The sequence below is a fragment of the Lissotriton vulgaris genome, chromosome 11, assembly GCF_964263255.1.
Source record: "Lissotriton vulgaris chromosome 11, aLisVul1.2, whole genome shotgun sequence".
Taxonomy (NCBI): Eukaryota; Metazoa; Chordata; class Amphibia; order Caudata; family Salamandridae; genus Lissotriton; species Lissotriton vulgaris.
The window spans coordinates 410,926,917-410,941,278 of NC_141699.1; the positions used below are offsets into that span (position 1 = coordinate 410,926,917).

Sequence of the window (14,362 nt, forward strand, 5' to 3'; positions counted from 1 at the left end):
TTTGCAGGCGTCGAACGTCCGCTTCGCCTGCCTGGGTTCTGTTCTGCCCATAGTTGCTCCGGCAGTATAGTCAATCACAGTCTGCCGTTCGGTGTAAACGCCGAGATGCCTCCGGGTGTCCCAACCGTCAGTCTCCTCCTCTCCTGCGTCTCAACCAGGTAGGCAGTAGTTTTGGCAAGCGGGAGTGTCCCTCCCCACTTATACGCAGTCCAAAGTTCGGCACCTCCGTACTTTGGTCTAGGGGGTGACTATTTTCACTGTGTTCTTCCCTTAGTATACTGCAGCAGGATTCTGGCGCCAGCAGTTTTGCAGGCCCTGCATCGCTCCGATGGCCACTTTGCACCCCCAAGATAGTCCTCGTCGTCACCCAGCGCATTATAGGGCCCCAGTCTTCAGGCACTTGTAAAATGGCGGCTCTAGTCTTACTGTTTAGTACCAGACGTCGCCTGTCTCCGGCTGTGGTATCTCATCCCCATGCAGGTCGATAATCTTCGCTGTTGTAGGAGCGCTTCCGTCGTTTATGCCTGTGGGGCCCTTAGCTGCGTCCGCCTCTCTCCACCACTTGTGCCCCCGCCAGGCAGAGAAACTCCGAGTCTCGTGGCTGCTTAAAATGGCGCCTGAGTCCTGCCACCAGATGTGCTCTGCCCCAGCTCAGTAATATGGTCACTTGTTTTACATCTGCCAGCAGCTACGCGATGGTGAGCCTCTGATGTTTTCACCTCCTATGGCGGCAGGGGCCTATGATGCCCGGCTCCGTCGTTATTTGGCCCACGCCCCCTCCTCCGGGTCCCAGCAGCTATGCTCCTGCGCAGGGGACGAAGTCCATTCCGTCCCTTGGGGTTGCGTAGTCTGCGCTCTCACCTCTGTATGTGCGTGTTTGTGCGCTGGTACGGAGCGTTCTCCAGGGGCCCTTCCGTCACTTCTCCCAGGCCAATCTCCACAGGCCGGCACAGTCAGCCACGGCCTCGCGTGGCTCCTCCCGCCGATCAAGCTTACCAGGTTGAAAGCGTCTCGCTCGGCCTCAGGGTTCTGCCGCTTGTCGCTCAGCAAACGAGCGTCCTACGGGCCCCAAATTTGTGCTGCTGTCACAAGACACCTTCAGCTACGTGGTGGTGATGGTGAAGGAGCGATTTTGTCACCAAGGATGGGGTTTATGAGTAGTAAACCGCCCGTGGCTATGGGAGCCACACTACAGTGCGGCCATTGCGGTCTGGCGCCACCTAGCGCCCCCCCCTAAGATAGGCAATCTTAAATGCACCCAGAACGATAGATAAAAGAACAGTGCAGTGGCTGTAAAGCGAAACTTGAGCATCCCTAATAAGACTGCAGAATAACCACTAGTGTGCAGACAGGAAGACAGTCACTGGAGTCTTTTGAAAGCGAAAACACTTATATTGTCATTTGGGAAGATATTCTAGACATTAAACTCATTTGGGATAGTTTACAAACTAGCCAACTGATGAAGCAGCCATGGCACATTTCCTTTTAACCCCAACTTCCAGCAAGATATGAGTAATAATGAGGGATAGAAGATTGTTAACCTCTTCTATTAAATAGCTCTGCATTGAAAACCTTTGTGAAATTAGGATGACTACTTGATTTCCTCCATAGAAGGATGTGTTGTGGCAAATGTCACTTTTTCTTCATACATGATGTTTAATGAACAGGAGAGTGATCTGGGCTAAGCAAGCTCACCAAAAATTAAATCCCTTTTTTCAAGTAGGTGCATTTCATCCCAGCTTCTGATGAGCAGATGGGATGCACAGCCAAGTTATAGGTGTACGAAATATGAGGCGGAAGTGGATGGTGCATTTTAGTTTAAGCATTGTGGACAATGTGGCTTTCAAGAAGTTTCATTTTGTCACTGTTTCTTCCTTCTGTGACAGGGTGTACCGGTACCAAACATCGGACTACTCATTCACCAGTGTAGAGGCCTTGCTGAATGCCCTTGGTGGAGAGGAGTTCGTTTGGCGCCTGAACAAGACTATTGATGAAACAATGCAGCAAGCAGGATTCTCACAGAAGTTTATTGATGAAATAGTAACCCCAGCCATGAGGGTCAATTACGGACAAGGGGCGCAGATTAATGGGTTTGTAGGTGAGGACCAAATTGAACTTCCCCTTTTTTTGGTTTTACTTTACACTCTGCTACAAGTTCTTTTCTCCCCTTCATCTGCTCTGTATTAAAATTTTAAACTGGTCTGAGTAAGAGCTTGTTTCTGTGTAAAACGATCTCAAATTTTCAGAAGATAACACTCTTAGGGGCATATGTATCAAGCCCTTTTCCCGTTCGCAAACAGGAAAAGGCCTTTTGGGATGTATCATGCCAAAAGGGCATCGCAAAATAGGGAATCGCAAAATTTGCCATTCCTTATTTCGCGAAAGCATTTAAGGAATCGCAACCCAAGTTGTGCGATTTGTCCTTAAGAAATCGCAAATTACCACCAACTTCAAGTTGGTGGTAATTTGCGATTTCTTTGAAAAAATCACTTTTTGGCATTTTTCAAAGTGCCATGTGGCGCAAATACATGCCCTTAGGGCATGTATTTGCGCCACATGGGCACATATGCTAATTTCAGGGGTGCATCAGAGTGTCCTTTTGACACCCGTGCACCCTTGAAATTGCATTCTCAATTTGCGATTCTCTAATTGCGAATCGCAAATTGAGAATGTTTTCCCATTCATTCCTGTTGGGCCTTAGACCCATAGGAATGAATGGGAAGACATTCCTTAATTGCGACTCGCAATTTGCGAGTCGCAATTAAGGAATAGCAAGGAATCGCAACATTTTTGCGAATTTTAATTACATCTCGTTTTGAGATTCTCAAATAGCAGTTATCAAAAAATCGCTATTTGAGAATCTCAAATAGTGTTTGATAAATATGCCCCTAAAGGAAGATGCTCTCAACAGTGTTGATATACTGTTAATGTATCGGCAGGTTCTGCCCTGGATTACCATTTTAGCTTTAATGGGCTCTATTCCTCCATATGTCAGACCCGGAGGGTGCTGTATACCTACAGAGCAGAGTAGTTGTACAATAATCATTTTCCTTTTATAGGTGCGGTGTCTTTGGCAGGAACAGATCCTGGCCTTTGGTCTGTAAAGGGTGGAAACAAGATTGTGTGTACAGGATTGTTGTATGCATCCAAAGCCAACCTTATCAAGGGCATGGTGACTTCAGTGGAGGAAAAGATTCGGCCTCTGCGGACTGGTAAGTTGAAGCCAATGAAGTTCTGAGAGCTCTTTCTTTCAGTACCTGCATGTTTATTGGTAATTCATGTTGTGAACATCAAACAATCTTTATTTTCAGTTGGTGGTGTGTGAGATGTTATGTCTATAATGTAGTTTGGAGATTGATTGGTGTATTACTTTTTTTATCTGCCCACCTTTGTTCATTGTAAAAAATATTGTAGGTTTTAATCTTTGGTATTGTATATGGTATGACTTTTCAGCCTAAATAAATCAGTCTGATCGCTGAATCTAGCCTCAACCTGCTCTGTTTCTCCATTAATCTTTTGATGGAATGCAAAGTTTAGTGAATTATTCTTTGGTATGAAGCAAAGGAATCCTGTGATGCCTCTGCTTATAATTGAGGAATGTGCGTTCTTAAAACACATGGAAATACATTCAGAATATTTCAAATCTGTCAAAGGATATTAACACACTTCCAAAAACCAAGTCAATTTGTGGAATCCACCAAAGCTGGGATTTGAAAACCTAGCTCCCTTATTTATTTATATTTAAACTCTTTTTATTGATTATGCTCAAGGTCTCATTCAATGCACAGCAGTGATCAGAAGACATACAGAAAAACAGCAGTCCATATTACTTTAATGGTCATACTGGTAGTGGAATGGACAATTAATACACACTGCATTATCCCACCCCGCCCGCTCAGATCAGTATCTACAGCAGGGGCCCCACACCTCTTTCCATTTCTTGATGCATCGTCTCGATTTATAGACCGTCTCCTCTGCCCTCTGACACCAGTCCAGGTCCCTAATCCATTGTTCCCAGGGGAGGTGGCGCCCACGCCCCCCGCCCCCCTACTCCCCCAGTTGCTGGCTATATTTATTTTCGCCACGCCCGCAGCTGTTGCTAACCAGATCTTGTTATATCTAGATCAGTCGGTAGCCCCTCTAATAATTAGCAGCAACCACCTCTGATCTACCGGCACCGACAATCCCACCACTAACGCCATCGTTTGTGCAACTTTGGTCCAGAAAGGCACTATGTACGGACAGTCCGACAGTATGTGGGAAAGGGTCCCCTCCCCTTGGCAGCCCCTCGCACACAAAGGAGACGGGCACCTCCCCAGGCGAACAATTGAGTACGCAAGTAATAAACCTGTTGCAGTATTTTCAATTGCACCAGGCGGAATTTATTGGCCTCCCTCCAACATTGTATCACTACCCCTGCATGTGACGGATAATCCCTACATCGCTTACGCTTGTACAAGAGAGGCTCACAACTGCCCCCCCATGCCCCCCCCCCCGGCATGACATGCCTATACACCCTGTAGGCCAGCTCCGACCTCGCTGTATAGACCCAATCATTAACCACCTGCAATTGTGAGGCCCAGTAGTATAGTTGATCCCTCCCTCCAGTTTCATTCCTACAAACCCACCATTGTTTCACAACAGTTCAAAGCTATTGCGGCCTCTCCTTTTCTATTGAACTACTCTCTCCTACCACTCATCCTGCTTCACGCTATTGGAGTGCCTTGTGTACAGGTAACCCGCTCACTTATGTGTATAATACAATCGGTCATGTCCAATTTGGTTCTCTGTGACTCCAAAGAGGTAGCCCTCTCACACTTATTATACTTTATCATATCTGCTCATCATAACTCACTCTTTTCAATTATCATTCTTTTTGAGGTCCCTTTGATGTATGATAGCTGTTGAGCTGAATAGCCCTGCCTGGTGTACATTTGTATCGTGTGCCCACCAGTGAGCAGCATCTGGTATCTCAATATCTGAGAATGTAATTGAAGGCGACACCCCAATGCATTTCGGTCTTACCTGGCCCGTCATTAGGGGGACTGTATGTTTTTAAGTGTAACACCATTCATGCAAATTAAAAAAAAATTCTATTGGTAATTACATGTATTAGTTGATTACCTAACATTGATCAATTTGCTAAACATCTGTTGAGACACATATTTGATGTTGAGTCAACAGTAATCACCTCATTAATGGACAATTAAGTTCTATGGAAGAAATAATCAAGTTTTAAACAGAACTACATGCAATGATCATTTCACATATTAAAGGAGTTCAGTGACTGATTGTTAATAAATGAAGAGTTTGCTTGAATATTCGTTAGTTTGGAGGAAACTATTCAAGTTTGTTAGCAGTAAACCAACTGTGCACCATGAGACTGTAATCTTCACAGAGTACTGCTATTTTTTGCATTCAGATGGGGGTCTCAAGATGAAGGGCATACCTTGGTTGCATGTCTGAATGAGCAATAAATACAGCTTAATACAAGGATTTAATGAATGAGTTGTTGTTTCACTTGTTCAAGGTGTGCCACAACAGGCTGATATTTTGTCTAGGCCCCAGTTCTTGTCAGTCAGGTGCCACTAATTTAAGGCACTTGTAAACGTGTGCCGAACAACCAAGTGGCTACCTGTGGCGCTATTCGAGAATGCACCTGATTTGACCCAGCTGCTCCACATTTTCTCGAACCAGCCTGCCCACGTAGACCTGCACGAGGAGGAAGACTTCACCGATGAATCAACCCATTGAGTCTTGAGTGACTAAAAATAGAACTCACCAAGTCCAATGAAGGAAAGCCTGACTGTGACCAGCTGTCTGCCCAGAAGCGGGCCACTGCTTTTAGAACACTGTCGTACAGCCTCAGTCTGCTCGCCAAGATCAGAGCGGCCCCCGACCTCAGCTGGAACTTCTCTTGTTTTCCACCCTCCACCCATTTCGGGGACCAATGTGAAGCCTACTATGGAACAAAACCGAGAGTAAGAGATGAGGTGATTGCTATTACTGTATATGGCTAAGCACCTGCACTGAGATCCACACCAGAGTGACCTTAGAGTAACGGAGTTGGAAGGAGGGAGATGGGGCCTTCCTCTCCTGAAAGTAAGAGGCAGGCACCCTTACCTTAGGCTTTTTGTCATTGTGAAAAAACATTGTCAATTTCACCCAGTTGGAAGCAACCCTTGCCCAAGGGGTTGCTTCCATACAACAACAAAAACAAAATTCATGGTGCAAAGCAGGGTTTTCTGCCTATGGGGGGAGTGCCAGCGCTTCCTCCATGTCTGGGTGCCATGACGGAGCAGTTCCATCATGAGAACACACCCACCTTGGCTCATGACGAAAGCGCTCTGTCATGAGCATAGAAAGGGTTAAGTGCTGGTGCTGAGTACTGGAAACCACCGGCTCAGATTAAGCACTGCTTGCATTAATATGTCACAGTCACCAAACGCAGGAAAACATTAGAAAATTGGGACACATTATGTTGTATACCACGATTTGCTGAAGATTGGCTATTGATAGGAAGAAGTTTAAATTAATCTGGGTATGCAGTTTCACAAGGCCTATCATGTTCTAAAATGCAGATATTATATAGCAGTTATTCACTTTAGCATTCAGCTTCCTTTCATCTTTTCATCCTGCCCCTTTTAAATAGTTTTCAACTGTACAGTGAGTGAGAATTACTTAGAACTTGGACTGGCCCCCGCCACAACACTCGTCTCCACTACACCGCCAGCACCCTCCACGCACTCAACACCGGACGATAACGCACCTGCTGCCTGGCCACCCCAAAGCGCACCCAAGGACCCTTCTCCTGCCGAAACTGCAGCTACACCAGCATCTGGCCCGACAAACCTCCCGCTAAACAAGACAACTACCTCAGATGCATCCTCCTCAACACCCGCTCCGCCAGAAAACACGCCGTTTAACTCTGGGACCTACTCAACACCTACACCCCAGATGTCGACTTCCTGACTGAGACCTGGCTAAACTCCTCCTCGGCACCCGACATCGCCATAGCCATCCCAGAAGGCTACAAGATCACCCGCAAGGACCGCACCAACGGAGTAGGAGGAGGAATTACCATCGCCCACAGAAACACTCTCAACATCTCGACAAACGCCGATGACACCCTCGCACCGCCAAACTCCTGCACTGCCAGATCCACACCGACCCCAACACCACCCTCAGAGGAACACTCATCTACAGACCCCCCCCCCCCCCCGGACCCCGACCACAGTTCTGCGACTCAATCGCCAACCTCGTCAGCACTCACGCCCTTGCCTCCATGGACTACATCCTCCTCGGGGACTTGAACTTTCACCTCGAGAACAACAACGACCCCAACTCTTCCACCCTGATCGACGATCTCTGACTCAGACAACTCGTCACAACGTCCACCCACGTCGCCGGCCACACGCTCAACCCCATCTTCTCAGCCAGCCTCCACGTCTTCTTCAACCATTCCACCGAACTCCACTGGACCGACCACCGCTGCATCCACTTCACCTTTCGGAAACCCTTCACACCCCACCCCACCCAACAGATGCACCGACGCTGCTGGAGCAAAGTCACCGACGACCAGCTAACCACCACCCTCGCCCAAAGCCCACCCGCAGACCCGAACGACCCAGACACCGCAGCCCACAACCTCAGACAATGGATCAAAGACTGCACCAACACCCTTGCCCCAATCAACAAACCCTCCACCAGCCACACCAGGAACAAAAGCAAGCTGGTTCTCCGAAGACCTCCTAGGCATCCAAGAAAACCTGCCGGAAGTTAGAGAAAAACTGGGCCCGCGAACGAACCCCGGAAAGCTACGCAGCTCACAAGGACGCAACCCGCAACCACCACCACCACCACCTCATCAGATCCGCCACGAGAGCCTCCTTCAAAAACCACACTACCACACATCGAGAGTAAGGTAGTATCTACTTTTACCTCTGTAACCTTTTGGGGACCCACTGGACTGTGTGCACACTATACCTTACTTTGATATAGTATGTTCAGAGCCACCTTCCTCCAGTGTGTAGCTGGAGGAGTGTCATGTTCCCCATATAGAGCACTAGTCTTATCTAGAGTAGGGAAAGACCACAGTATGTGGTGCAGATCACAGGCAATGTCCGCACATCGCCAGCATACAGCATTAGGGATGAAGCGTGCCATATACAGCTTGAGAAGGGACCAATGTCAGTTATGGAGAATATTGAAATAAGCATGATTTAATTATGCTTCTCTACGTGAACAATCCTGGTACTCTAGGGTTTCCTTCCAATCAGCTTTCGAGTAGGCTACTCTCAACCATTCCTCCCAATAAGACCTAGTAGTATTTTGTACCTGGAGAAATCCAAGAAGTCTTCAATAATAGACCGAACATGTAGAGCAAGGAATTGCTCAAAGTTAGTAAGTTATCCGTGTAGAGCAGAATTTTGCAAACACCCACAGGTGTATATCCACATCCTGTGTATGAGGGGACTGGTGGATAGGAGCTGCTAAAGGCTCAAGAGTTAAAAGGAACAACAAAGGCCACAGAGGGCAACCTTGCCTCGTACCTCCTGATACAGGGAAGGGCTCCGAAGTATGTCCGCCACAGTCACTCTGTGCTGTGGGGGCGGTGTAGAGCCACCGGACCTTAGCCATAAAACTAGAGCCTATCCCTGTACTGCTTAACATATAAAATAAATATCCCCACTCAACCCGGTCAAAAGCCTTCTCTGCATCCAAGGAGAGCATCAACTTCTCTAGATCAGTATATACGTGCCAGAGAACATTAAAAAGGAGAGGCATATTGTTGCGAGAAAGAACCCCTTGGCACACATCCCACTTGAGTCATGTGACTAACTGGGGAGAATTCTCTTAAGGCATTAAGGCGGGTCGCCAGGACCTTTACGGGGAACTTCATGTTTGCATTAGGGAGTTTGGCGGTAACTCGCACAATTAGTAAAATCCTTGTGGGGCTTCAGGATGAATTCTAGTCGTATTACCGTATCACCCTCCAGCTCCTTAAAGTCTGTAGAGGAATGGGACCATCCATTCCCTGTTCATCTGATAAAAGTCAACCGGAAAACCATAGTTCTCCGGGGCTTTGCTGTTGGACATGTCATAATAGCATCTGAAATGTCTTTCTCCAAAATCTCCCTGAAGGATCTGCTGACCAGCCTTAGAGAAGTCAAGTGGAGGTCCCGTACGATATCCAGTTCGGGGGTAGGACTATCGGGTTCCTCCTTGCTAGTGAGGGTATTAACGAAACTGGCAAATTTTTCAGTAAACTATTCCATCTTTATAATAACACGCCACATCAATGCTCTGGCATGTTAGCGCATGTCGTATTTTACATGAGCCCCTCCTCTTGCTAATGTAGATAGTAATAGAAAAGCCTACATAGGGTGGGAATGCAGTTTTAAGTAACATTTTTAACTACTTTGTACGGACTAGCTGCAGAAGCAAGGTTTCTAGCATTAACTTTTCTAATATTATAAAGGGGAGAATCATAAACTGTAGGGTATCCGTTGACACCATACTGAAAATTCGTGTAGGTTTTTTTGTAACCGGTTCATATAAAGATATTGGCAATGTTGAAGGTGATTCACTATAATAATGCAGTAATGTGGTTAATGTTGAAGAATTAATACTACTTGCACCCCGTTTAGATTGTATATAAATATATCCTTTCAGAAACTCCACTCTAATTATGCATTTTTTGTGTATGCTTGTTCTACAGGTGAAGGATCAGTGCATTTGTATCAGGTGAACTATAAGACCGACTCGGATGAGAGCTACAGCCAGTACGATATTGTCATAGTTGCTACACCACTAAACTTTGGTATGTCTGGCATCAGCTTCCCCTTCTCTGTTCCAGCTGTCAAGAATCCTTACCACCAAACTGTGGCTACCTTTGTTAAGGGCCAGATTAACCGCTCGTTTTTTGGCTGTCCAGAGCCCTGCAATTTACAATTTACTGAAATTTTGACAATGGAAGATCCAAATCTGTTTTTCAGCAGCATTGGTGTCGTCACACCAGTTCAAGTCAAGGCAAACCAGCCACTGGGAGTTTCTACAGATGATCCCGTATGGAAGGTGTTCTCGCCCAACCCTCTTACGGAGCAGCAACTGGGGATGCTTTTTGTGTCTCACGGAGCAGTTAAGTCTAAGACATGGCTAGCTTACCCACACTACCACCCTCCAGAGAGAGTGCCACCAGTTGTTCTGAATGAGAGAATTTATTACATCAGCAGCATTGAAATGGCAGCCAGTGCGATGGAAATGAGTGCAATCTCAGCCAAGAATGTGGCTCTCCTTGCTTACCACCAATGGTATGAGAACACGGATAAAATCGACCAGGAAAATGTGAATGAAAAAATCAAATCCGAACTCTGATTACTTTGGTATATCTGTGTTTCCAAATGAAGATGTGCAAATCATAAAGGGTGACACATTGTTACACCCTTCATCATCCACTAATCTGTAAACCAGCTGTTGACCTGCTAGTTATCCAGTAAATTAAGTGCAACAGACTTACTTTCTTACGCCAGCCCTGCCATCTCCAAACACTTTATTGCCGCGTCCAAACAATGTGGAAAGGAAGCAGAAACGTATGATACCTAGTCATATCTCTGCGATTGCACAAGTGCAAAGGTGATTAATTAAGACAATCCCATTTGGCTTTTAGGCTATCTCTGTAACAAGATTCTGGACCGCAGTCTGTGCCTTGCGTGTCACTCATTCAATCCACAATTTGCTTGTATGTTCCCAAATGTCGCATCAATTTCTGCATAGTAGCATTTTGTGATGTATTGTTTTTGCCATCATTTCGTAGCTTTAACCGTGTGGTCCTAAACCGCACCACAGTTTTACTGTTAGTGACACATTATGACTGTTGAAACACATTGCTTATGTTTTAATGCAAAAAGTACCAATCATTGAATCACATAACTGAAGATATGGCCCGGATGAAATGAAGGATATGTTGTACTGCATTTGCGCTGCTATGGGGCTTGGACTGAAGTGTAGAGAAAAACTTTATCTGTGATGGTGAGAGAGATAAAGCTATCCCAAAGTCTAGCTGTAATGCAGAGAACTCATGTAAGCATGTGGCATATGAAAAAAACACCAACATTTGAAGGTAGAACTGTTTTGATGTTGCGATGCCACAGAGTCTGAATCTAAGCACAGGGATCATGACCAGAACATTTTAGTGAATATAGTTTGTGTGGAGGGTGTTGCATTACCTAAGGAAGGGAACCTTACAAAGCTGGCTTGTGAAGAAATACATTCTGCTCACTTGAAGTGCAGTACTTCAGAAAATAATGGTTGAACAAGTGTTAGTCGTTTTAGGTAGATTTTCTACAAATTAACTCTAGGGGACCAACCTCCCACGTATACTTGAAAAACGTAACATATTTCAACTTCTCCTTGGACCTTGTTGTACCTCAGAGGAGAACTAGAGGATGAAATCTGTTGGAAGAATTTCAGTACTAATCTGAGATTGCTAATCGGAATTATAAGGCGGTACCTAGTCTATGAAGTAAAATGCTTGGAGTAAAATGCCCCTGGTACAGCTAATGTATAAGCACTTGTCTATGTGCAGATGCTCCCCAGAAAATGTAGGGATTTAAACACTGCTTCGATTTAGTACAGTATAGGCTGCTAGAGGGTAAAAAATATACACAACCATCTCTATTAAATGGTAGTCTTAAATGAATGAGATGGAAATGTTATAACCCCAAGTCTTTATTTCCTGTCAGAATACAGGTTAACTGAAGGCTGAGGCCAGTAATGGATAGTTACTAAAAATGTTTTTTTAGCACCTTCCTCTGAGAGAGGAGCTTAGATTCTGTTGCATTTAGGAGCTATTTCCACAAGGAAGTGGTATTTCCCTAGTAGAACAATAAGGTGTAAACCACTGTTTCGGTTAACCGCAGCAATATCTGAACAGACTTATGAATCATAGTGACTGTTTTAAATTGGATTTTGGGGCAGCCAATGCAGGTCCATAAGCAAGGGGAAATATGAGCAATCCTGGGTACATTTAGGAGATGAGAAATGGACCGGTTTCCTGATAACCATGATATAGAGTTCGGGGTAATAACTAGAAGTGACCTAGCAATGCGCTGAAAATGTGATATTTATCTCAAAGGACGAATGGATAAAATGAGTAGAGAGACTATCTCCCCCTAGCATAAAGCAATGGGGATACTGGTAGCGTTGAGGAAAATCTTGTGTAAATGGTTGACTAGCCTAGAAAGAAAAACTCATTGGAACAAGTCTTTCATGAGTCAAGTTTGTTCTACCTGATCATTAAAACCTGATATCTAATTTGTAAAAAAAATAAAAATTAAAACATTGAATGCAATAAAATATTTTTTTTACAAAAGACTAACCATGAATAATTTAGTGTTGTATATTAGAGATGAGTCCCAAAGATTTTGGATCACAGATGACCGCCAAGGTGAGGGACCTCATTTGTCATATGAAAATGCTAACCACTGCGGTTATTGCCAGAAATGTGTTCTTCTGTAAAACAATTGCCCATCCACCCTGTGTGTTTAGGGATTATCGACACTGTCTGAATATTCTAAAATATTTTGCCTCCAATACCCCAAGGCACACCGAGTCCAGTTAGTGGCTTGAGAAATGTAAAAGCTAGATTTAACGGAGGGTGGAATGTATGGGTGTTGCAGTCTGTTGAGTGGATGTTGTTTTGGTGGAATGTCTTCCAAAGGAAAAATGTATTCTCTGCCTTCTTAACAAAGTGCTGGGATTTCTTTAACCATGTGCGGATTTCTCTTCATCCCATTGACGATGAGTGTCGAGCAATCCCTGCCCCCATACAAGGGAGAGCCCGTGTTTGCTGGTGCTGTAGAAGCGTATTTCAGCACTATTATGGTAGTAGCCATGACCATCCTCAAGTGTGTCGGAGTATGATACTGTTTTTGTTTATTTAGACACAGGAGCTGTGAAGTACTTGTGGCAGGGTGGTGGAGTTGGCAGTTATCCTGGTATCATCTCTTCTCGCCAGCCTTTGTTGTGAGCGTTCACAATCATTTGGTGCCTTTACACGTGACTTGTAGCTTTTCCCAATTGCATTTGCACCTATGAGTGGAGCTTTAGTTACTCATGAGGCTTAACCTTTGCTTAATTGTGGTGGTCTTTGATGAAACTGGAGTTTTAGGATCATCCTTGAGCTTGTTGTATAGCTCTCAAGACCATTCATCCAAGTGGATATCTTTTGCCTATGCATTATGTGTCCGCATGTTTTGGTCCCTGTGCAACAGATACTATAATGAAAGGGACTAGCGATGATGAAGAGACAGAGCATTTCCCTCTTGGCTTTCAACAGATTACTGTGCATGTCCTCCTATATGTGGTTAGTTGCCTATATGTGATGCCTCACACTTGTAAATCGGGCTTGAATCCAGCTGTTGATTCTTCCTTGTATACTGGACTGATTGTGAAAGGATAATTTGTAGATTAATTATTAGTATTGATCTTCCGAACAAATGCTCATGGGAATCTTCTAGGTGAGTTTGGCACAGTAATTTGTTTTGACGTAATCTTAACTCCCCATGACTGTTTTTTGTGGAAATTTGTACTCTTTGTCTGTTTAAAAGGTGTTGAGTTTGTGGCATTTCAGATTGGTTTAGACTCCTAGTAGAATCCAGTTTGGCTCAACACGTGGATATATGGACAGAATGGACTCTCAAACGTTGCACTCCAAAGGATACAGTGCAATCTTTGCTTTGGCATTATACACCAGTGGTCTTGGGTTTGGTTTAGCACAATGGCGCAGAGTTGGAGTTTGAGCTGTACGAATGCACTAAAGATGCAAAATATAAGAGCATCAACTTTTTTTTTCTATGTTCAATCCAGCAGAGCCTATTTTAAAGTGAAGTTTGTTGATGTATTTCAAACATTGTGATTGCAGTATTTTGCCAACGTTTTTAGTGATGTGGCAAAGCAATGTAATAATGCATTGTTTGGCTATGGAATGCTTGCAAGTGAGAGTTTCCAATAATTGACAAAACAAAAGGTGTGGGGGTGTTGAACAGCTTTGAAGTGTTATTATAATAACTTAACATGATTAAAGACACCTAAAATTAGTGTTCTATTTGAAGATCTAACTGTGGAACAAGAAAGCAAAAGGATGGTGAGACTTGTCAATTAGTAGATAAGTATGATGAGCATTTTAAAGATCAGTGTGGCGTGAAAGAGTGGGACAGTTCGAAAGGAAGTATGCTTGAAAGAAGACCGAATCTAAATGAGGTATTTTATACTTCTAAAAGCAAACCCTAAATTGTGAGGAGGATCTGGATGAGTGCTAGAACGTGAAGGCACAGGTGATCAAGGATAGGAAAGTTAGCAG

General features: G+C 44.6%; 1 protein-coding gene across 1 annotated transcript in view; it reads left to right on the forward strand.

Moving 5' to 3' along the window:
- The window catches only part of PCYOX1 (prenylcysteine oxidase 1), a 111,811-nt gene extending 99,438 nt beyond the window's left edge, over nt 1-12,373 (forward strand). The window contains exons 4-6 of the mRNA XM_086943472.1: nt 1,887-2,098; nt 3,060-3,212; nt 9,722-12,373. Of these exons, the coding sequence (XP_086799598.1) occupies nt 1,887-2,098; nt 3,060-3,212; nt 9,722-10,377 (1,021 nt within the window). The 3' untranslated portion in view covers nt 10,378-12,373. The remainder of the gene's footprint in view (nt 1-1,886; nt 2,099-3,059; nt 3,213-9,721) is intronic.
- Nucleotides 12,374-14,362: the final 1,989 nt, after the last annotated feature.